The sequence below is a fragment of the Geospiza fortis genome, unplaced genomic scaffold (genome assembly GCF_000277835.1).
Source record: "Geospiza fortis unplaced genomic scaffold, GeoFor_1.0 scaffold98, whole genome shotgun sequence".
Lineage (NCBI taxonomy): Eukaryota > Metazoa > Chordata > Aves > Passeriformes > Thraupidae > Geospiza > Geospiza fortis.
In genome coordinates this window covers 2,210,349-2,234,919 of record NW_005054306.1, presented here as the reverse complement: position 1 = coordinate 2,234,919, position 24,571 = coordinate 2,210,349, and the positions used below count along the sequence as shown (strand labels likewise).

The following is a 24,571-nucleotide window of genomic DNA, read 5'->3' as shown; positions in this document are numbered from 1 at the left end:
ATGTAACAGCGACAGAAATGCTGTGACTGCAAGACCTTCGCTCAGGAGTGACTCAGCACAGCAGCTGCTTCCTGGAAAATTAATACTTCAGGCTCCCCAAAATGCCCGCAAAGCCTTTGAGAGTTTGCAAAAACCAACCCTGGAAGCCCCATCAGCCATCTGATCTGTCACTGCTACGGGGATTAGCACAGGTCCTCCACCCCAGCACAGGGTGGGGACCTGCTGGGAGCTCCAGCAGCGACCGTGGGGACTCAAGGCAGTGCTACCAACAGAAAGCAATCATGTTTTGGCCTCAAAGCTACCTCCTCATGATCCCCAAACTCCAAAATCCCCCTCATCACCGTGGGCACCCCAAGCAAGCCCCTGCCCCAACCCAGGTGTCCCTGAGCAGAGGCAGCTGCTAAGGAGGTTAACACAGAATCGTGTCAAGTAACAAACACCTAGTATTTATTAATAAATTAGTACACCGGAAGGCAATTTTTCAATTCATTCCCCTCTTCCCCCACTCCCACCCCTTCCCATGGGGCAGCTCATGCCACCCTCATACCATTATTTCTTCAAATTGAGCGTAGTACAGACTGTTCGTTACGGGAGCATAATAATTGCAAATATAATCAGACTGACTTCTTACGATGCAGCTTTTTGTCCCCCATACCCCCCACCCCCAATCTCTTTTAATAAAAAGTGAAGTGTGATTTGAAGAGACTATTGAGACCACATAAGGTCTTTGGAGAACTTATCGGCCACATCTGTATAAAAAACAAGAGACACGAGTGTAAAAGCATAGCTTGGTTTAAGTCTTACAGCACGAGGAAAGTGGGACCAGCGGCTTCCTTCACCTCCCCACATTCAGCACCAGCTCCCTTTGGGGCCCCACCATTCCCACGCAAGCCAAGGCAGGATAACTCCTTACATTCGACTGGAGGCAAAGGATCTTTCCACTGCCTTGAAGGTTGGTGGGATTTGACCCTTTCCCTTGTGGTTTAAGCGCTTCGGCTGTAGCGTATTAGGAGCGCGATGCGTTGTCCGGGTGAAAACCATACAATAAATAACCGTGCTAGTAAAATCTCAGCAACGGATATGAGCCAAACAAGAGTACATAAAAAAAAAGTCAGCTCGGGTGGGAAGCTTAGCTGCGTTAAGAGACAGTAACCAGCAACAATTGGGGTGGGATTTTTGCGTGATTTTGCCATTTACTGCCCTGAGGCAAAGGGAAGTGGTGGGAGATGATCACTCCGAGCGACAGCTTTGAGAGAGGAAGGGGGTTACAGAGCAATCCCCAATTTGATGTGTTAGATTACACCAGATTGGTGGTCTTTCAGTTCATTAACTGCTGTTTTGGATTTTTTTGTTTGTTTTCTTTTTTTTTAAAGTGCATTGTCTGATCTGATTGGAATGAGAACAAGGAGAAGAGAGGCTCAGGGAGGGGGCAGAGGGTGCAAAGACTCGGACTGAGCGATAAAATTACAGTGGAGGAGTGCAACGCTGGCAAACTGCACCCCCTCCAAAAACCAAGGACACCTCAATGAAAATACTGGCCGTATATTCTACAAAAAATCCCGCCTGCGTATTGTTGGTCATCTTAACGAGTGCCAAGCTAGCTCTAGCAGATATTTCGGAGAGCGTGCGGTGACCCAGTGCCTACAGTAAATCAGGAAGGTGGCTATAGACAGAGTCCAGGAGGGTCTGGCTGGCTTCCTGGCTCTTGACTCCAGCGATCTCAAACAGCCTGTCCAGCTTGTCTTCGGCCTGCGGGATCTCCTCTATCACGTGGAGCTCCTCGGGGTTGAGGATGTGCAGCATGTCGTCAAAGATGGGCTGCAGGTCGCACGGGTCCAAGCGCACCTGGCGCAGGACGGTGTCCTTCTTTTCTGTAGAAGGAAAGGGATTGGTCAAGGAACTCTCCAAGAAACCTCTGCTAACCAGGGCTTGTTCTCAGCCCATCCCCTGATGGCACCTCTGGAGAGGGACATGCCACAAGGAGAAATGAGGGAAAAGGTGGAGGGTGACAAGCGATGGGGATGAGGGAAGATGGAGAAGGCAGTGCTGCTGAGACACATCAGCCAGGATCCTGCAAGAGCAAACACAGCATTTGTAAATGCTGAATGGCCAATTCGGAAAAGTGAGGGCAGGAGAGGAGCCAAAAAAGCTGAATCCTGCTCTTTCAAGTTGTTTTCATTGGGTCAGCTTTATTTTCATACCCAAGTATAAATTTGGTAGATTGACTGAGCTCAGTGTTTCACCTTCATCAGAAATTAAATGCAGCAAGTTAAATACAGTAAATTAAAGCCCCTAAAACAAAAGGGGGTGACTAATGGTACTTTATGTCTGTAGCAAAGAGGACCAAGAATAAAAAAAATTGTTTAAAAACCGGAAACAAGAATCAGTCTGGAAATTAGATTCTCTGATTTAATCTCATGCAGAAATGCACTGGCCAACGCAAGAGCCGAAAGTCAGGAGAAACACCCCCAAACACCCAGGGATACTACAACTTCCCTTAGCAGAACTTCAAAGAGTTAAAAGTCTTTAATGATGTTTTTCTGTCTCAAATTTTTATCATCTTTGCTAACAGGATATTCTGGTCGGGAACAAGGATGTGATAAGCGTATCCTGGAGAGCCAGTTTTCCCAATTATTTACTTTAATGATATCGCGTGTTGGGCAGCTCTACCACGTGTGCTGACCACATGGGACACACCGTGGCGTCCGTTCTGTCTTCCCACTCTGCCCTGGGTTGGTTTTGGTACCTTTGGTAATAAAAGAGCCTGTCCGGCTGAGCGCGGAGGAGCCGCTGGAGGTGGAGTCACAGCGCAGGAGAGGCTCGGCCTCGTCGACAAAGAAGCATTTCTTCTCGGAAGGAGAGGGCTCCACGGTGAGCACGGCCGCCTCGGGGGGCTTGGGGCTGGGTGTGGGTGCAGGGCTCACCGGGCTGGGGCTCACCGGCAGCGCCAGCTTGTCACCTTCCAGCTTTGGGGGAGGAAACAGAGGGAAAATTAACTGGGGGAATGCTAGACAATGGGTAACACCCAAACCCACCTGCACCCTGGCTTTCAAAACACTCCAGCCCACCCTCAGCAAGGGGTGACCTGCTCTGCTGGCCCACAACAGGCACAGGAGATGACCTGGGGTGGACATCAGCACTGGTATTTGGCACATCAGGCAGGAGCAGTAACACAACCCACATCCTTGGGACACCTGGTAGGAGCAACCACTGCACCAGGATGGCACGTGCAACCTCAGCAGAGCATTTCAGGTGGGCTCTCCTTCTCAGACTCAGTTTATTAAAACCTAAAGCACAGATCTTGGAGGCAAGAGGTGATGATGCCCAAAACCTGCTCCACACCTGTTGTTTGCTAAAAGCTGGCTCCACAGCTCCAGACAGTGCTAAGGCAGCAAGACAAGGGCTGTGAGACCCTTCAGGGATCTCCAGTACAGCACATGACACTGACCAGCTCCACTGACCAGCTCCACATCAAATTAATGATTTGTTTGCCCCACCTCACCCTTGCTCCTGAGAGCATCCCATTAAAGCCTGATGGAAAAGTCCATCCCAATAGACTCCAAGTTCAGAGCAAGGAAGGACAGGCAGGAGCTGGCACTGATCACAGTGTCACCCAAGTGCCTTTGCTTTTTCCTGTCCTGGATGTGAGCTAAGGGCAAATGTTCAGCTCCACAGTTACAAAGACATCAGGAGAAGCAAGCACTGCTGGGAAGCACTGCACTGGAAAACAGCACCATTTGACAAGTGACAGGTGACAAGAGACAGGACAAGATGAAATGGCCTCAACCTGTGCCAGGGGAGGTTTATATTGGATATTAGGAAAAATTTATTCACCAAAAGAGTGGTCAGGAATTGTAATAGGCTCTCCAAGGAAGTGGTGAAATCACCATCCCTGGAGGGATTAAAAAAACGGATGGATGCGGCAGCTGGGGACATGGTTTAGTGGTGGACTTGGCAGTGTAGGGTTAAGGATTGAGCTTGATCTTAAATGTTATTTCCAACCTTAACAATTCTATGATTCTGTGAATTTGGGTGCTGGTGTGAACCTGCTTCCTATGCTGACTGTACTCTGCATGTTTCTTCTTGAAACTTCTTCCGAGCTCCAAGACAGTAGCAAACATTATCTACTCTCCTCTGCCTTTCAACATCCCCTCAGGGTGCAAATCTCAAGCAGAACATTGCTAGTTCCCACTCCCTGCAGGGATGAGATGCCTGGGCCAGCATGCTCACATCCCTGGCCGGCAGACTGGGCACTTCTGCAGGTCACCAACTCCTTCTAAACAGGTTATTTTAAGGGCCATCCAATATTTCACCTTTTTCCCCAACCTTGTGTCCCTGCTTGACCTGCCAGCGAAAAGAATTGTAAGCCCTGTCCCCATGCAATTCCCTCTCCCAACAGCATTTCACAACTTTGTTTTCTCCTACAGAGGGAAGATCAGGCTATTTCTGCTAACCGGCTTTTGCCTACAACCCAGAGATGAAATGCAAAATTGGGATTAAAGGCTGTGGGAAAGGGAGCTGCTGAGCCACCTCCGCGCCGGCATGGATGTGCCTGAACATTCCTCATCCGTGTCGAGGAATTCGCCACCCACGAATCACATGTCTGCTGGGACGCCCATTAGTTCACATTAAATTAACATTGAAGCCTGTTCCTGGTAGAATAAAAGGGTTTTTTTTCTCCCCTCATTGAAAATAAACAGGGGAGGATTTGTTCTAGCACAGTGCATTACGCAATAGGCATGTTAAATATAAAAGTCAGCTTCAATTTTTAATTAAAAGAATCTGCCTTCTCCTCTGAAATTCCCTTTCCAGTACAGCTCATCATGGAGAATCAGCTATGGCCATTAAGGGGGAATATCAAGGGAAGGACCAGGACAGCAGCTGGCCACTTTCCAAATTGTAATATGCTCTGATATCCCCTCTGAAAATAACATAGGCTTTAGGGGTTAGTTTTGCCTTGTGCAGCTCATCTACCTAATATTCAACCAGAAACCCACCTACCAATTTCCAAAAAGGAGCCTGATGACTGAGCAACAATTGGCCAAGGGAGGGCAGGGAGCAGACAGCTGCCCCAGCTCTGTCTTCCCAGAACCAACTCATTTGGAGTTTAATTAAACAGCTGCTAAAACACGCTAGGAAAGACAAAATCACCCGAGGTTATTTGACTGTAGCTGTCCCGGGAGCCCAAAGCTTTCCAAATAGCTGAACAGTTGCAAGCTTGAGGCAAAGCAAACAGGATGCTTGGATGTGTGTTAATGTTTAAACCACAGGAAAAAAGCAACTGGGAATGAGGGCTTGGAAAGACCAGGGAATGCAAAAGGTTGCTGTGAGGTGAAGCCTGTGGAATAGGTGTAAAAACACACTATTCATAGCCTGTGACTCACTGCATTGAAACCACCTTGGCCATTCCTATTTTTATGAGTGGTGACTGGGTGAAACCAAGCTTTGGCTGGGGAAAAAAAACCCCAAAAACCCTCTTGCAACCCTTTTGCCTTTCCAGAGCTATGGGATTTCTCACCTTTACATCCTCATTGCTGGGCTCCTGCGCTTGCCACTGAGACTGCATCTGCACCTGCAAAGAGGGACATGTGGGACACTGTTAGATGCACAGTCCAGCATGGAAACCAAAGGCACTGCAGTGGCTTTGTCACAACAGCAGCTTTCTACAACCCATCAGAGGTGCTCTGCCAGTTTTTTTTTTTTTTAGGCTTTTTCTTTTTTTGAGCACTGCACCAAGAGATTTTCAATGCCAAAAATTATTAATTAAAAAAATCCTAAAAGCTCCTGTGTACTTGCAGCCCTTTGGACTGCAGTTCAAGCACCAGCATCCTCTTGGATCCCAATGTATCTGGAAAGGTGCTCTAAGCAGCTCAGGGTGTCTGAAGGCCCTTCGTAAAAGGAAGGAAAGGGGACAGAAGGAGATAGGGACAGGAGAGAAGAGGACAGAAGGGGATGGGGCAGGAGAAGACACAGGCTTGGCTTTGTTTTCTTTCACAGCTGCTGTCACCAGCTCTGTTTGAACGGGTCGGTCCCATTTGCTGCCTCCGTTTTACAGTTCTGCAATAAAAGCTTAGCTCAGACAAACAAAAACTGCAGCTGCTGTGCTAATATTAGGAAGGAGCTGCAGCAGGCACTAAAAAACACCCTTCCCTCAGGCGATGCTTCCCAGCAATTCCTCCTGCCGCAAGCAGGCGGGAACAAAGGCGGGTGGCAGGCTGGCTGCTGCTGCTGCTGCTGCTGAGGGTGGCTGTGCACCCTCTGGGATGTGGGGGGGATAAATTTAGCACCGAGGCAGTCACTTCCCAGATTCCCTGCCAGAAGATGACACCCGACTGACACCAGCCCTTATTCCCAGGTCTGTTATGCCTCCGTAGGGAATGCAGCAGGAAAAACCCCGGCACAAGGAGCAGGGTGGGCTGGGCAGCAGCCCAGGGGATGCTGCAGGCAGAGTGGTGCTGGTGTGGAATGCTATTGCTGTGGACCCCACAGGGGTAGGTAGGGAGGATCCCTGTGGATCAGCAGTTTCATGGTGTACAGGGTGTTTGGGGGGTCCTCCCTGGGGGCACACAGACCCTGGCAGGTTAAACATAGACCCTGGCAGGGTAAACACAGACCCTGGCAGGGCCATGAGGTCTCACCAAGGCGCCAGAGAAGGGCAGTGATGGTGTGTGGTGCTGCAGAGCAGAAGGCATGTCCCCTGCCAGGATGGGAAGACCAGGAGGGTGCTGGGGTGGGAAAGCCCAAATTTCCTCTCTGTGCCCTTCACCTCACCCATGTGGTTTCAGGAGAATGCTCGACCCCTCTCTGTGGTGGAGCCTCTTCCCTTAACACAAGGCAGCCCTGAGAAGGAGGGATCAAGCCAAGCCTCACATGACTCAGGATGGGCAATGATGGGTCTGGGCAGGGTTTAGATGCCACAACCAAAACTGCAGCCACCCACAGAGGAAACGGCTCTTCCCCATCAGCCCTGCCCTGGCTTTCTGTGGGCCGAGTGCTTCTCAAGCAGAAAATTTCTCCAGGAGAGCCTCTGGTGGCTTCTCCTTTCTGTGGATTTGCCCACTCACTTTTTCATCTCAAACCATAATGAAGAGGTGATGAAACCCTGATGAAGAGGTTCCAAACCCAATTACAGGCTGCGTTAGTCGATCCTGAGTTTGGCTAGCAGAAGAAACCATCTTCTAGTTTCCTCTTATGCTCCCAAACCCATTACACTGCAAACACAGAGACCCCAAAAGACATGGCCACCACAGCAGGGAAACCTTAATATCACTGCATATATAAAGTTTATATTTTTGTGTTTATGCTATTTCTCTTTGCATTACTTTATGAATTATTACATTTTGTTTATTGCACATTCTCCAGCATAGTTCAAACCCAATGTCAGTTTGCTGAAAATCAAGTCATGGCTTAGAGCAAACCTGGAGTGACGCCCACTCCACCGAAACCCAGCCAGCCCTACACCTTCCCCAGGGCTCTGGCCACTTCACCTTACAGCTTTGTGCCTCAAATAAAACCTGATGCAACTCCAGAAAGCAATTTTGTTATTTTCCTGGCTGCCTGGGCACTTCCCAGCCCTCAGACCACAGGCCCCTCTGGCTGGGAAATCCATCCAACAGCTTTACTCTCACTCCAGTGCTGGAACATGAACACAGCACAAACTTAATTCCTAATTTCTGGGCCCAGCCCAGTCCTGCACTGCCACAAGAGGAAGTGAAGGGGATGGGTGGGAACTGACAGGGGCTGAGTTTGAGGAACACTGCTTCAGGCTCTTGACTTCCCCCTCAGGGTTTTGACCTGTGAAAGAGCAAGAGATGGAGCCACAAGGCTCTGCCACAGCCACATGCCTGGACATGGGGCTGCTTTCACATCCTCTTCTCCTCTGAAATACCCCAAAACCCCACAGCTTAACCTCACACCAGCCCCAGCCTTGTCACATCTGCTGACTCATGGGATTATATGCAGCATGAAATTAACCACAAAACTGAACCTTGCTGGGCTTGGGGCTGTAGCCTTCCTCTCTACACTTACAACATCTCCCTCATTCATGGTTTGGGTTTGTTTCTCAGCATTGTTGAGGCTGTGCTGCTGAATGCCCTGAGCGAGGCTGTTTGCTTCCCTTCCATCCAGCCCCTGAAATATTTCAGCCAAGGCTAGCAGAGCCATAAATAAAACGATAAGAGCTTAAAGCACTGCTCACAGCAGGACACTCAATGCAGCCCAGCCATGCCAGCTCCACTCCAGGCCAGCCCAGGTGAGCACAGAGCCCCTTGATAACTGCAAAATGCTGTTATGCACCACACGCAAAAAAAATCTCATTACCCAGTGGATACTGGTAAAAATCAGTTTTTCTGATTTTAACCCCAAAAATGGAGAATTGCAGTTTGCTGGGATGGCAGGGAAAAACCTCTCTCTTCTTCCTCCCCGCTCTTTCCCGTTTTTGTTGTCAGCACCACTAAGTTGGGATCTGCCTGTGCCTGATAAGCAGTGCCCAGGCTTACCTCTGCCCGGCAAACCTGCCTCTGAGGGAACAGATTTTGCAAACCTTGAGTCTAACAAACATTTGTGGCAGGGCCAGGCCTTAAAAGGAGCCCTATGAGTTAAATGCATCCCTAAAAACCTTCCCACAGGTTCTGCATTCACTGTATTTTCTGGCTCAGCTGCGAAAAACCCCGAGCAAAATGATTCAGAGGGCTAATCTCGGTTTAACCTAAATTCATCCAGCGCCATGCAAAACCAGCATAATCTCCCACAGCTAAAAAAGCAGGCAAGTCTGCAGTGGAGCTGTTCCTCACCTGGAGGAAAATGTTCCTGCCTCACGCTGTAACACTCCAGAGACTCCCACAATTCTCCTATTCCTATCAGGGATTGTAAATATTGGGATTGCAGAGCACAAAAGGCTGCTGAGGGAACAGGGCACTACAAGAGAGAGCACCCTTGCCTCCACAGGTTTTACAAGTTGAAGGCAGACACCAAATAAAGGATTAAAGAGAAGGGTGCAATAGTGGGTGGGATGAAATATGTTTAGGGTACTATTTTGCCATCTGAGAACTACAGCATTCAATAACAATTTTTACCCATGACTTGGGGTTATCAGTGTTTTCTTATGACACAAGGATCGTGCAGAGAGATGGGGAAACTCCGTTTTGCACCCAGGGATGCTGGGCAGAGCCAAAGGCATCCCAGACAGCACAGCCATGTATGCATCCATCCCTCCTGGGCACATATAGGATAGACCAGCACGTGTTGGAGACTCACTGCTGGCTCAGGTCACCATCAGGGCATCACAAAATGGTTTGGGTTGGAAGGGATCTTAAAGCTCATCTTGTTCCAACACCCTGCCAGGGGCAGGGACACCTTCCTCTAGACCAGGCTGCTCCAAGCCCTGTCCAACCTGGCCTTGAACACTTACAGGGATGGAACATCGACAACCTCTCCGCCACCTTAGCCAAGGAGGATGCATGCATTTGCATTGGTTTATGAGAGTCCTCACTCCACTTGCAGAACCAAAAACTCTTTTCATTCTTTTTTGCTGTTTTCGGGGTTTTTTTGCGAGACTCCTTCTGCAGGGCTGGAGACCACAGCACCCACTCTTACCACCAACAGGGTGACCTGTTCCTCCAGATCAAACCACTTTGGTACAGAGAGAAACTGCCTCAATTTATCTGTGTTTGGACAGATAAATCACCCAGAGTCAAACCCCAATTAGCTCTAATTAAAGGCTTTCCAACCAGCAGGTTAAAAAAACCCCAAAGATCAACCTCCATGCCTGCTCCTGGCACCGAGCTCTTGGCTTCCTGGACTGCTGTGAGGATGATGAGCCACCAGTACAATTCTCAAGGGATTTGGTCTTCAATGCACAAACTGCTTCCCCCATTCCCTGCAGGGCTGTTGTATCACCACCCACACTGACAGCATAGGAGCCAGCTCAGGGAGAGGAGGCACACAGGTTCCAGCAGGCAGCACCTCACAGAAACACAATGTGCTGCCCTGCTGGATCTGTACCCTGGGGTGCAGCTGTGTGACATCCCACACACACAGCTCCAGGATCTCCAGGGCAGGGCAATGGCCAACTCCTAAGGTTGATCATGAGTGATGCTTATCTGAAAAAGCCCAATCAGATGAATAGGGAAAAAGGATGTGACAGCTTGGGTGAATTTGTTAAAAAAACAACTCCTTTGCTGAAATTAGCCAAATTTCTCATGTGGACTTGAGCCACCTGCTTGAAAGATCAACAACGCAATTTTACTCATTTCTAGAAAAACAAGTGAAACCAATGGGGAACCACCCCAGGGTCCAGGCTGGACACTGGAAAAGACAACACACTGTTTTAAAAAACAAATAGACACAGGAAAGCTGTTTGGGAGGTCCAGGAGACTTGCATACAGTTATCCTTGAGATTGGGGTTTGCTCATTCTCTGGAACATCTGCTTGCTGTATTTTCAGAGTTATGGGCACAGCTTGCGGTCACTCCATCACTGAGAGTCCTCCACCCTGACAGGTCACCCCATAAACTCTGCTCCTGGAGCCACCACCTGCACTCTGTGCTGCTTGATAAGCACAACCTGATGGTCTTGGCCAAAAGAGCCAGGGGCATTCAGCACTGCAAAGCCCAAGTCTGTTAATTATGTGTCATGCTGAGGAACAAGTCCTGTGTTTTATCCAACGTCCTTGCCCAGAGCTTTGCCCCAGTATTCAAAGTCAAAGCAGTAAATACAAGGACACAGGTTACTACCTGCTCCAGGAGAGCAAGAGGACAACATGTCCTTCTGGGACAGTGCACATGCTGGAAACTTTAACTCATATATGCAAAATGGCAATTTTCTCTCCTCACTTCTCTTCCTAAACATAGCTTTATCTTGTGTTTTTTAATTTTATTTTTTCCACCAGTGAGAAGGCCACATGCTATTAGTTACCAGGAGATGAAAGGAAAAAATACAGCAACTCAGCAGGAGAGATCAGGCAGCTGGCAAGGCCCACCTATCCAAGATCTGGGCAGGATGTTCAGCACACACCTGACTCAGGGTCTCTCTGAAACACAAGCCCAGGGCTCCTGCCAATACATCCCAATTTCTGATTTCATACAATGGTCACAAGGGAATACGGTGTTTCATACATTAAACAAAATAATTGATATGACACAGTGAAGGGATCAAACGAAATAATTTAAGATATGCCACACAGTGAAGGGATCACAGTCCCTCACATAAGTGTAAATTTGTGACGGTCAAGCCAGAATTTGGGAATCCCTCGCCCTGACAAATGCTCTGTTTCATAAGCTCTATTGTGAGCAAAGTTCCACCCTGCCAAAGCCCCACCAAGAGCCCAGAGAGGTCTGCAAGCACCCACCTGCTCCCCTTTGGGTCTGGGTCATTGCCAAGGCAAAGGGAAATGTTCACCAGCCAATTTAGGGGGAAGAGCCATGCCTCAACCATCTCCATCTACATGTTGTCCCACTGGCTTCTATGTTCAGAAAAAGCTCCACTCATCACCTTTACAAACACTTCTGGCAGACCACTGAGTTATCAGAGCCAAAAAACTGAAACCAAGTAAGGCAGCAATGGCCAAAACAAATCTGCAAAGGTCACAGAAGCACCTCCTGATGACTTACGCCCAGCTGAGAACCTACTGCAGGATCTTCTGCAGCAATTTATTTATTCTCCCAAAATATGGGGCAGTTTAAGGCCAGTGCTGGCAAAGAAGAGCAACAACTCCGGAGGACTACATGCATGGCCTCCCCCATGCCACCAGTCACCATCCTGGAGGAATCCACACTTTGTGCTCGAGGGTACTTGGCCCTTCTCACAAATCCACAGTATTTGAGCAAGTTTAAAGGGGGATGTGTGGTGTTTGTGAGGTTTTTAGGATGAGGTGAGAGATGAGAATGTGATTTGGTGCTCTCAGAAGGCTGATTTATTATTTTATGATATTATATATTATATTAAAGAATGTTATACTAAAACTATATTAAAGAAAGAGAAAGGATATATTAGAAAGCTTAACAAGAATGATAATGAAAGCTCGTGACCGACTCAGAGTCCAACACAGCTGGCTGTGATTGGTCATTAAGTTAAAACAATTCACATGGAACCAATCAAAGATGCACCTGTTGGTAAACCATCTCTAGACCATATTCCCAAGCAACCAGATAATTATTGTTTTCATTCTTTTCTGAGGCTTCTCAGCTTCCCAGGAGAAGAAATCCCGGCAAAGGGATTTTTCAGAAAATATCATGGTAACAGGGATGCTTTTTCCTCCATGTCCCCGGCACAAGGGCTCAGGTACCAGATCCTCCTGGTGACCTCCAAAGATATATACACAAAGCACATGGAACTCTAGAGCCCATCAAAACTCTGACTGGGATTCGAGCAAACATTGCCAAAGCCTTGCTCAAAAGCAACGCATGGCTTCAACGCAAGTCCTCCATCTAGAGAGGGAGCTACCTGGCCACGAGCTAAGCTCAAGGCCACAGCCGTGTCCCACACCACCACACCTCACAAGGCGAGATTTGCACCACAGCCCAGCCCAGCCCGGCATTACCGGCGTGGTGTCCTCCATGAGGCCGCGGATCTTCTCCACGACGTCGTTGCGGCGGTGCTGGCGCAAGGCGCTGATGAGCTGGGCCAGGCTGGCCTCGGGCCCGCGGATGGTCCAGTGCTGCAGCGCGGCGTAGGCGCGCTCGTGGTCGGCTGCGTAGCCGTTGGAGAACGCCGCCACCTCCCGCTCGCTGGCGTTGCACAGGAACTGGTAGATGTCCTTCCACTGGCTCCCCACCTGGGCCGCCACCAGCTTGAGGATGTCAATGCCTGCGGGGCAGAGAAGCCATAGGTGAGGCAGCGGGGTCTGCAGACATCAGGTCTAGCAGAGCTTCTCTCATCCCCAAATGGCCACGCTTTGCTTTTCTTGGGTAGGTCTTTAAGATTTTGTTGCAATTATTATCATTATTATTGTTGTTTTAACACCTTTTATGGGTTCAGGCTGCAGAGAAGCAGCACCAATAACATGTTCAACAGCTACTATGCCTGTAAAGGCTGATAAACCCATCAGTTAATCCAACACACTCTACACTCTGATCCAACACACTGAATCCAACACACTCTACTCTTCTGATTTACTAGTAAATCAGAATTTACTTGTAAAATCTCCTGCACTCTTCAGCACAGGAAGACCCTGGGTACTCAGCCACCACACAGCTGCAGGAACAGGGCAGAAGAGCACAAGCTCAGCCACACACCTGCACTGCAGCCACTGCCTTGAGAAAGAGCTGGATTAAGAGGTGAGTCACCAAAGCACCTCTATAAAGATGAGTATTTCCATAACAAGTGCATACAGCAGCTAAGATTGCATTCAGAACCATTTCCAGTGCAGACAGGCAGGATGACTCAGTCATGAGGTGGGAGACACTGTGCCAGGTGAGCATTGGGTGAATGGAAGGTCTGGTAGGAAACTAGAGAGCAAAAAGGCAGAGTTTCCCCCAGAAAAGCACTTGAGATATCCTGGCTCAAGACCGTGAGGGTTTTCTCCGTGTAGGTCAGGGAGCAATGCAAACAGCACACCTATCCTTGAGTCTACTACAGGTCAGGAGTCAAAGATTCAAATAAAGCCATATCTCCTCCAAAACAACTAATTAACCCTGTTTTATCAAGCTGAGCAACACCTTGTTTCAAACAGCAACGTGAAGGGTCATCATCTGTGAGCTGCAAAAAGAAACTCACTTTTTCCAGAGATATAACCACACCTCAGGTTTCCTCCCAAGCCAGTGTGCCCTCATGGCTACAGGGAGCACTTCTCCTTCCCTCTGCAGGCACAACAACAAAAATAGCTGCTTACAGAAGAATATCATAGCTGGAGTTCTTCCAGCTGGCCTAAAATTTAACACTTTCTAATGCAGTTTAACCTGCACCAAAACCTCCCACTGCACCTTCAGTTCACAGCTCTGATATAGCCAATATATACATACAAAAAAAAATCTATAGAAACTATACAGACTGATATAGGCATCCTTTTTTATACACGTGCATGTGTATATACACACACGTATATACGGTAGACATTTTTGTACCTATGTATTACATAGATATTTTATAAAGATGTGTGCACAAATATGTATATGGCCTGGACACCAGATGCCCACCAAAGCTGTTCTATAGCTGCCTTCCTCAGCTGAGAAAATATAACAAGATATAACAAAAGGCTCGTGGTTTGAGATACAGGCAGGGAGAAATCCTTCACCAGTGACTGTCACTGGCAAACCAGACTCAGCTTGGGGAAATTAGTTTAACTTTTCTGGCAGCTCCTCACAGGCTACCCTGTAGCCCTCCACAACCAAAACCTGACCATACAAACCCAATACAATATACACATGTATCTCTAAAGTACCTATTCAGCCTGATGTATTTTTATATGTATTTGCGTATATCTGTGTATATATTATACATACTTCTGTATATCTCTATATATAACATAGGTATTTTACATATACATGAACATACGCTTATATAAAAAGAAGTATGTAAAAAACTATAAAGCTTCACAAAGATATTTTTGACCAAACCTCTTCTCACTTAAGGAAAGTTTATCAAACCTGCTATATATAGACCTTAGTTTTCACTTCCAAACTAGATAACACAGCCATGAGCCCACAGTTTTTGGAGCATCCACAGACGGTGCTAAACATGCTCTAAATCAGGAACACCAAAGTGCAAACCACATTTGGTATTTCCCTGCCCTCCTCCCACCACAACCACCACAGCTCCCTCCCAGCTGTTACCAGACACGTGCTTGTGCCATCTCACATGGAGTTGTGAGAGCTGGAGCTTCTCCTACCAGAAAAGCTTGGCCCACCAGCCCAGCATGGGGCATGCAGCCCACCCAAAAAACCCAAGCCAACCATAGGGCTTGGTTCTAACTATGGAGAAAAGGCTGTGAACCTGCTATTGGGATTTATTGTGGGGTGACTGATGTGACTCAGCTCATTAGATACTGCTGCACATTGCATCACAGCAAAGCAGCAGGAATTAAGGCTGGTTTTGTTACTGCTTCCCATCACTCAAATGCAGACCCAGTGGCCCTCAGTTCAAGGGACTGAGCTGTGTGCTTCCAGGCAAATCCCAAATTCCTCTCCCTCCATGACTTTGCATCCAGGCTGGCTGTGCAAAAGCACAGGCAGCCCACACCACCCTGGCAGCCAAGCCCTGGTGCCTTCTGATATCACACACCCGGGTTGATAAGAAGCCCAAATGACAACTGAGGTTTGCAGTGAGGTCCTTTAAAGCAGAAAACCCAACTGCTTTTTGCACAAAAGCAGCAAAATGCCTGATTTATGCAGCGCTGCTTGATTTTATCTCAATCCAGGGGATAAAAAAAGTAAAAATCCATGAACACAAGGGCAGAAAAAGCTCTGCAAGGCTTGTGCACCAAGATAATAAGGGATAATCATGTGTGGTACTGCCTATTATATATCCATATATAGATATATATAGATAACTTATGCACCGAGATATAGATATATATATATAGAGGTATATATAGAGAGAGCATTTAAGTCATTATATCATTGTATAAATCTTGCAGAGCTTCTTTGCTCTCATATTTAGCAATTATTTTTGATTTGATTGATATATATATATATATATACACATACAGAGAGAAGGAGAGAGAGAGAATGAGAGAGATAATGCTGCCCATTTTTAATGCACTCACACACATCAAGTGAGCAGCATCAGGTCTCCCTGCCAGTGCTGCCCTGCAGTGAGACAATGAGATATGGCTGGGTGGGAGCCTTGCCCACACCCACTCCCATGCACATCAAACACACAGAAGCGTTAAAACATAATTTGCTGGTTTATGATCCCCATGTGGAACATCTAGTCAGTCCAGAAAAGGAAAAACCCATACACTACCTGCTCCCATGGACATATTTCATGCTGACAAATCCCAGTGCTTGCAACTGCTGTACTGGTGAGAGAAGTTTTCAGCTGCTCACAACTTGATTTGCACCGGTGTTATGCAGCAGCATGACATTTATGTCCAAATGTTCTCACTCAGGATTTATGACAAAGCGCTCATGCTTCTACTGACATTTTCAAGTTTAGTATATTTAATCTCACCGTTCAATAAATTGGGCCCATAAACATGTTTATGTCCTTTGGCTATAACATCCCTGGGCACAAGAACACACCAGGCAGCTGAGGACTTAATGGTGCGTAATAATCTTTGGAGAACAAATGTTCCATTAAAAATGAATTTGGAAATGTCTACCTTAATACTATAAGAACCTTAAACTCATTTTCTTCCAACTATTAAATGAATTTAAGGCCCATATGTTTGCTACATCCACTACAATATTGTGCAAACAAAACCCAGAGAGATATGAAGAGATGTGGACAAGAGTGCAGATTTGGCTCCAGTCAGTAAGAAAAACATTGCTCCCTCTGCTCTTAAAAAATAAGATTAAAACCATTACATGGCAAGCTGCGATTGCACGCCGCCAAGTATTACTGCTCACACTAAAATAAAATACTCATAATAAGTTTATCATCCTACTCCTTCCATATTTCCAGAAGTCCTACAAACTGGAACAAAAATCCCAGCTCCACCACAGGTGCTGGATCTTCTCCTTCTCCCTGAACTATCTGGACCTTCTCCCATCATGCCCATCTGCACACCAGGGCTGGAGATGGTGCTCAAAGACCTCCAGACCACAGCAACCCCAAGTAAAATGGCCAAGCTCAGCAGAGATGGTGCTTTAACCCACACATATCATGCTTGCCATGAGAGGCTGGTCACAGCCACATTGGTGCTATGCTAAAGTTGTTGCTCCAAGCTTTACGCAGCCTGAGTCGTCCTCCTTTTTTACCACAGACCACAGGAACAGCCTAGGAGAGCTGTCACCATCCTGCTGCTAAAGAGGAGACAGCTCCACCCTTCTCCATCACCATGTCAGGAACCATCACTACTGATCATCCAGCTTTGCTTATGCCTCAGACAATGGAATTAAAGAGGAACATCCACAGCTGCATCTGGCTGAGCTGTGTTTTTGAGCTGCATTTTCCATGGTCAGCCCAGAACAGGAAAGGACAGATCTGAAGGAGCTAGGACATCCACATGTGTCTTAGGTACCTGAGCAGGTGGCATTTCAATTGTCATTATCTTAATACTGAAAGTCTCTAAATGCTGTGCTGGGTTACACCATGTATTCCCCTAATATTTTAAGGTGGTGATAACCACACCTTCAAGCCAGGACAAAGCTGAGAAGCTGTGCATAGGCCAGTGGGAAGCCCAAGGGAGTATGTACACACATGGGAACACAGGCACAACCAGGAGGCACATCTACAGCCAGGGCAAACTGGAACAAATGGAGACGAGTCTGGAAACGGACAAATGCCTCCAGACTGGCACAAGCAAACACAAGTCCTGCCTCTCCAGAAAGGTTCTCCCTTCAGTTAATCTACGAAGATGCTGAGCTGAAGGGAGCACCTTCCTGGAGAAGCAGGGCCTTCACTTCTCTATAGCCTCCTGTCAGGTAGTTGTAGAGAGCGACAAGGTCCCCTCTGGCTAAACACTCCCATCTCCCTCAGCTGCTCCTCCTCAGACTTGTGCTCCATCCCCTTCACATCTGCTCCACTGCCCTCCTCTGGACACTGCTCACCTCTGTCTCATCTTCCCCATAAACACCATTTCAGTTTATTCAGTGACTTCCACTTGCTTGTTTTGAATCTGGTTCAAGATTTTTCCCATCCACTTCCTGCTCCTTCAGAAGTGCCCCGCCTCACTGCGGAACAGTTTGATGTAGACAGAGCCATCAGTCCTTCCACGTCACCAAGGTGGTCATCAAACACGCACTTGGGACTTGGCTGAGCTTTAATGCCTTGTTCTGGACAAGCCTCACTGGCCTCCCAAGCCGTGCTATTTGCAGGTTGGACATGGACCCAGTTCCTCAGCATCATTTGGCCTCAAGCAGGGCAAGGAGCCAGCATGGTGCAGGGCTGTGACCAGCAGTGCTGGCAGGGTCACCCACAGCACCTGCAAGGCACCATTTCTCTGCTCTGCTATTATTTTTTCACAACTTCAAGCAAACTTAAGAGCAGAGGAAGAGCCGCCCCACACCCAACAGCAGATGCAGAGAAGTCAAACCACAGCCACAGAGGTGCTAAGGCTCCTTCCTCTCCCCACCCTCATACAATGTCGTTGTTTTCATTCTCAGAGCTCAAGTCAAACACTTTTCACAACAGTGCTCCTCAAGAAAATGCCACCTAAAAACCTCATGCTCAGAGGCCCTCCAAGCCAAGGGTCCTTCAACCCACTAGTAATGAAGGGACACAGTGCATAGAAAAGGATTAACACAACATCAATTCAAGTTTTGTAAGCGCCTTATACAGATAGGAAGGAAAGTTTAGGAGATCTCCCAGGACCTCTGGCATACACAGTCCCATGGAGTGAGCAGCTCAGCAGCCCAAGGTTCCAGAGACAGCTTCATGAAAGGCTTGATTTTAGGAAACTCCATGCTCCAGCCCTTCATCACCAGGGACAAGGTCCCACCAGTTCACCCACGACACTTGGGGGAACTGACCTCCATCATTCCAGTGCCAATGTGAGCTGGAGCACCTGGAGCTTCTACCACCTACATACAGAGGTATTCCAGAGATAGGCAATATTAATCTGTGCACCACATGCTGTGACAAATCCTGACTGTGACAGGCAGCTGGATGAAGCATCACAGAGAGCACAGCCCAAGGGCACACACAAGTCAGACAGAAAAGCCACAGTGATGCAGCCCAACCCTCCCCTACACCCAGATAAAAGCTCCAAATCACTGCAAAGCCAGCTCTTCTCCTGAGCTCAGCCCACCTCCCTCCTCCAAATATCCTCCTGACTCATGTGAAACACAGCCACAGCAGCCTATTTTTATGTCTGAGCACACACTGAGAGCCTGTACAAGAGAGCCAGGATGCAGCACATCCACACTGCAGCTGACAAGACACCACAGCTCAACCAAACCAGGACTTGGAAATCCCAAGTGCACAACACAAATACCTTTCCAAAACGCAGAAATTCCACTAACCACTGCCATAAAGGGGAAGTTATTGGAAACTCAATTCCTCCCCCTGCCACTCAAAATATATTTCAGGTCCTAAATGAGGGAGTTTGAATATGTGCCAGGTCCTCCACCTGGGTCAGGACAATCACCAGTATTGGCACAGGCAGGAAGATGAACGGGCTGAGAGCACCTCTGCCAAGGACTTGGAGGTGCTGGTGTGCTGTGTCCAGCTCTGGGGTCCCCAACATAAAAAGGATGTGGACCTGTTAAATCAGGTCCAGAGAAGGCCACAAACATGGTCAAGTGGCAGAAGCAACTCTCGTAAGAAGACAGTTTGTTCAGTCTAGAGAAGAAAAGGCTCCAAGGGGACCTTACTGCAGCCTGCCAGTACCTAAAGGGGCCACAAGAGATCTGGAGAGGGACCTTGAACATGGGCATGTAGTGACAGGACAAGGGGAAAAGAAGGAATGGCCTAAAACTGAAAGAAGGCAGGGTTAGACTGGACATAAGGAAGAAACTCTTCCCTGTGAGGGTGGTGAGGCCCTGGAACAGGCAGCTCAGAGAGGCTGTGGCTGCTCCACCCCAGGAAGTGTTCAAGGCCAGGCTGGACAGGCTCTGAGCAATGTGCTCTAGGGGGTGGCACCCCTACCAACAGCAGAGGGTTAGAAACTACATGATCTCTAGTTTTTTGTCAGACAGTTGGAAAGGACACAGTCATGAAGATCTGTTAGTGACAGAATAGTTTTCCCAACTACGAAGGACAGTGTTGGTATCAGACCCTCCCAGGACCCAGTGATTCATATCCTTAGCAAGAGATGTTTGGGCAACAAACCACAAAATGGTATGTTTGGAGTTTGTCGGGGTTTTTTTTAAAGACAAAACTGAAAATCTTGCAAGGCAGAAAGGGACTTCTAACAATCACTTCCCACAAGTTTTCTGGAAAATAACCAAACCAGACAGTGGAGAGAGGTCTGTGATCAGCCACATGCAGTTATGAACATGTTTATGAACTGGGAACTCAAAAATCATCATGGGACAAGACCTCTTTTCCCAATACATTATGTGGAAGTCACATCTGTAACACTCCCTTGGTCCAACCCTCGTGGGACCCACCACCACAGGATGCTACACACCAGGGACCTGCTGAGTGAACTTGCTCTTGCTTTAGTTTGCATGAGAATGGTCAGCATAAGTATTTAATGTAATTATTAAATTTTAAATGGCTTTTGCAGAGTTAATCTTCATTATAACCCTCTGGGACAGCTGGTAACCCTGAGCACACACACTGCCACAGCCAGAGCCATATAAATATCCAGACACCCACAGATGCCAACCCGAGGATTAAATTCACCTCCTGCATTTTTTTTCCTCCCAGTCTTGGAGAGTGAGGAAAAAAACAAAAAAAACCCCAACCTTGTTATTCGAGGAGTGATGTGTGAGAGCCTCACTGATGTGAGAAATCACAGCCCTATCACAGTCCTCCCAGCACTGAAACCGGTGTCGGGTTTTTGGCAAAAACACCCGGAGCTCAGAGTGGTTTTCTACAAGGACAATCTTCTCCTGCAGAGCTGCCCTGCCTCCCACACTCAGCTCTACACCTTAATGGGCAGGCACAAATCCCAATCCCTCATTAAATTAATACAAGGGCCACCCAGGAATTTTGACCATTGGATAATTTGGGTTTTCTTTTCTGAAGCAGATTTGGGAGCAAATGTTCCAGCTTCCAAGAGGAGCTCCTCACCACCCTGTACATGCTGCAGATACACAGCTCACGTAGCAACACACATTAAAAGTGATCAAGCACCAGTCTTTGGTGCTAATGCAATAAGGCTGAGGAACAGGAGATGATAAAACCTGCACATTATTAGGTTTTGTCCTCTCTAAGCAGAACAACAGCCTCCCACGTTTGCACTTTCCAAGGCTCCCTTTCATCATGAAGCCCTGGACAGCTCTTGCATATGCCCTTTGGAAATCACATAGCTTCCCAAAAGGACAAATTATTTTTGGGCAAACCTGAGCAATGTTTTACACTGAGTGGTTTGAGGAAGATGGTGTTCTGAACTTGTCAGATGCCACCCCAAGACTCCCATGGCAGAGGTTTGTGCTGCAGATGAAGAGTTGCTCCATCCCACCCAAAGCAGAGCATTGTGCCTGTGCAGGAGCAAACACAGCATGAAATGCAGCAGAACAAGCTGCAGTGAGGGAGTATCCATACTCCTTGTGGTGCCCAGCACATTCCTGCCTCTTCCAGCTCCCCTTCTGCCTGGGTCTCTCCCTGTGGAGGTGGGCAGGCTGTCATCAGAGAGCAGCAATTATCTGCACATCATCAAACTGCAGATGCCAGAGGAGTGACTGCTTTGGAAAACAAAAACAAAAACAACACCTTCTGCCTCTCTGTTTTGGCAGGTGGACAGATATCAATCCCTCATCTCATGCTCTGCCTGCCAGAGCTGTATTAGACTTTGCACACAAGCCCAGGGCTGCTCCTCTCCAGGCGTAGCCACAGTTACTGAATTATGTCAGCAGCAATGGGCACACCTGCCCTCCTGAGATGCTCTGGGCATCTCTGCCCTATCTGTGGCCTGGGCACAAAACCTCGAGGCCATCACAGTTTGAGGCTGGTGAAGCTTTAGGGCTTGAAAGAATTGTTTGTTTTCCCAGCAGTTTCCACAGCAGCCCCTCCATCCTTACCCAGCCTCCCAGTGTGATCCTCTTGCCACGTGCTGGGACCTGTTGAGGAGCTGATCCAGGGAAAACTACCTCTACCAAACAAAACCTCTACACCAAGTGGCTTTCATCTCATTTACTCACACAAGCACTAAAGAGGGGTCCTAAAGTAGCATTCAATGTCACCCCATAGACCTGTGAGTGCTAAGTCTGCAGCAGTTTCCTTATTCAGAGTAGCAATTAAATAGGCCTGAGGAATAACATCCTCAGCTGGACTGTTTCCATGCACTTGCTTCCCTTCATTAGGTGATGGATCTCTAGAAAACACTGACTTAAAAAGCCCACACATAATCTTAATGTGCTGTCTCTTGCAAAGAATCATGTAATGTTACTTCGATAAACATCTTGCAACTAACCATAAATGAGCACGTGATTCCATTTGAGAACCAGCCTGCAATGACCCTGCTGACCCCACAGCCCACTGGTTGTATTCACGTGGGAATGCTTTGGAGCTGCAGCACAGCATCAGGCTCTCCAAGGTACAAGATGTGGTCCCCCTTCAACACCCTCAGGGACTTCCTTGGGAGCAGACCAAGCTCAAGCCCAGCCCTGGTGCCTCAGCAATCAGCACACAAGCCAAGGCCACTCCCTAAACATTACCAACCAAGAAGATCCTGGCCCTCAATGTGCTGACAACTGACAAACCAAGACCCCCAAATCCCAGCACTGCCCATCTCTCCAGCATCACACCTTAAGTCCTCACTTTGATTTTGAGCCATTTTAAGCACATGCTCTTCTACATGCAGTCAAGCCTCACCTCCACCCCAGCTGCAAACAGCTTTTGCAGAACAGTTAATTTCTCTGATTATTTAACCAGAGGCTTCCTGGCTTTGCTCTCACCACCCACTGCAATAATGGGCAATTACAAGACTTGAAGAAAAATAAAAGGGAAGTGGCATCACATGCCAGGCCAGCACTGCCAAGATCTAATCTTCAGTCTTTCAACTCCAAAAAACAATAATCACCAAACTCTTTTCTTGCCTCCTGGCATATCATTGCAGACAGCTGCTTCTATACACAGGTTTTACCCTAACATTTTGCAGTCTTCGTCTTTCACCCTCTGCTACTAAATGGTTGAAAGCCAAAGGCAACAGTATCAGCAATTTCTGCAAAAAGAATTCAAGCCCATCTTCATGTTTGGCATGATGGCAAAATGGCATTTGAGAGACAAGCTCCAATTCTCAGTGTTTATTGAAAGGCTACAGCAAACCCATTTTCTCACCTCTGGAAATGTCTGAAGAAACGAAATGGGTATTTGGTAGAAGAAAGGAAATGGGTATTTGGTAAAATAAAGGCATAGCCTAGTGTGTAGGCTGTTCTTGATCTTCTAAAAGAAAGAAGTCATACATACAAGGTTAAACCACAGAGCCCTATCAGCCCTGTACCCACGTCACTCAGGCACCACGTGGATAATTTCTCAAGAAAACTTTGACAAACTGTCAACTGTTGGATTCCTATCTGCAGGGCTGCAAAGTAAGAGCCAGCTGAGGCAGCAAGAGGTCCAGCTTCTCCAGCCACAGCTACACTGTTCTACCTTCTCAATCTCTCTCTGGACAGCCCCTATTGTGAGGATGGACACAAAGACAGATGTGGAGGTAGGCTGGCTGTTAACTCAGGCCATTAGCCATTGCAAGCTTTTCCCAGACCTCTGAATCATTTAATCCAGTGAGAAGCACTGGCATTTGTTGCCTTGGCTGGAACATATCCATGCTCAGGACACGGGTGTAGCTCTAACACCAGCCTCCCAAGCTACTTCTATTTTTATGTTTGAGCTGTTATTTAAGGCATGTATTATGACCAGAGAGAGGACAGGGCACAGATACCAGCTCATGGGGAGATGAGGACAAGTGAACCTCCTCCTGACAACAGCTGCTGATCAGGATCACACACTTACCTCAATTATTTAAACAATTCAGGAATTCAGTCCCTTCAGGAACTGGGGAAGAGTTTTAGTCCCTGCTTCCCCCCTAAACCCCTCCTCTTTTGGTAAGTAGCCCAACCAAGGAGTGCCATGTCTTTGCTCCAGCACCGAGCAGTGCTAGTGCCACCCTGACCACATTTCACCGGCACCCACAGCCTTGGAGAAATCAATAATAAAATCTTCCAAACAGGCAAAAGCCTTGGATGCCCACCTGGGTCCGTGGGAGGCTCAAGGGTTTGCCAGTGAGGGCAGGAGCCCAAGGACAGCTCCTCAAGGAGAGGCTCCAGTGCCTGCGTCAGACCCGGACTTTCCTTTCAAAGGTTAAAGCTGTTTACTGAAAGGATTAGGAGGGAGGAGATGGTAAACTAGGAACAAATGGGGGCAGACTGTTTGCAAGAGCTATATAAACAGGCAATAAACACACCCCAGACCCTTGCCAGTGTGCCAGCCAACCTCTGGATGGAGGTCATACATGTGGGTGCAGATGTGGGTGCACTGCCAGCACCCAGCCCAGGGGCTGCACCCCCAGCCACAAAGATAGTTTACACTCTGATTGCCCTCTACACACCTTGTGCAACCACAAACCTGGCTGCCACCTGAACCTGGGGAGCAGCTGTAGTCCTCACATCTCAGAAGGCTTTGCTCTGGTAGCCTACCATGGAGGGATCCACACAGCAGCACAGGAGAGGAAAGATTTCCCCTCTGCAACAGCCTGAAGTTTGTTCCTGGCTAAACTCACCCACCTGAAATGCTGCTTCAGGATGAAGCATGATTTGTGAACAAACACTGCTGGAGCAGCGGAAAGCTAAGCCATGACATGGCAGCTCTGCAGAATATCTCAGCTGTACAGCCAGTTATTAAATAAAAGGTCAATTCCTTTATGGCAC

The 24,571-nt window shown here is 47.8% G+C and overlaps 1 protein-coding gene across 1 annotated transcript in view; it reads right to left on the bottom strand.

Annotated features, from left to right (window-relative positions):
• Positions 1-425: 425 nt before the first annotated feature.
• The window catches only part of TNFRSF21 (TNF receptor superfamily member 21), a 34,210-nt gene continuing 10,064 nt past the window's right edge, over positions 426-24,571 (bottom strand). The window contains exons 4-7 of the mRNA XM_005418408.2: positions 12,538-12,803; positions 5,519-5,572; positions 2,747-2,966; positions 426-1,871 (exon numbers count right to left, since the gene is read on the bottom strand). Coding sequence (XP_005418465.2) covers positions 1,642-1,871; positions 2,747-2,966; positions 5,519-5,572; positions 12,538-12,803 — 770 coding nt within the window. The 3' untranslated portion in view covers positions 426-1,641. The remainder of the gene's footprint in view (positions 1,872-2,746; positions 2,967-5,518; positions 5,573-12,537; positions 12,804-24,571) is intronic.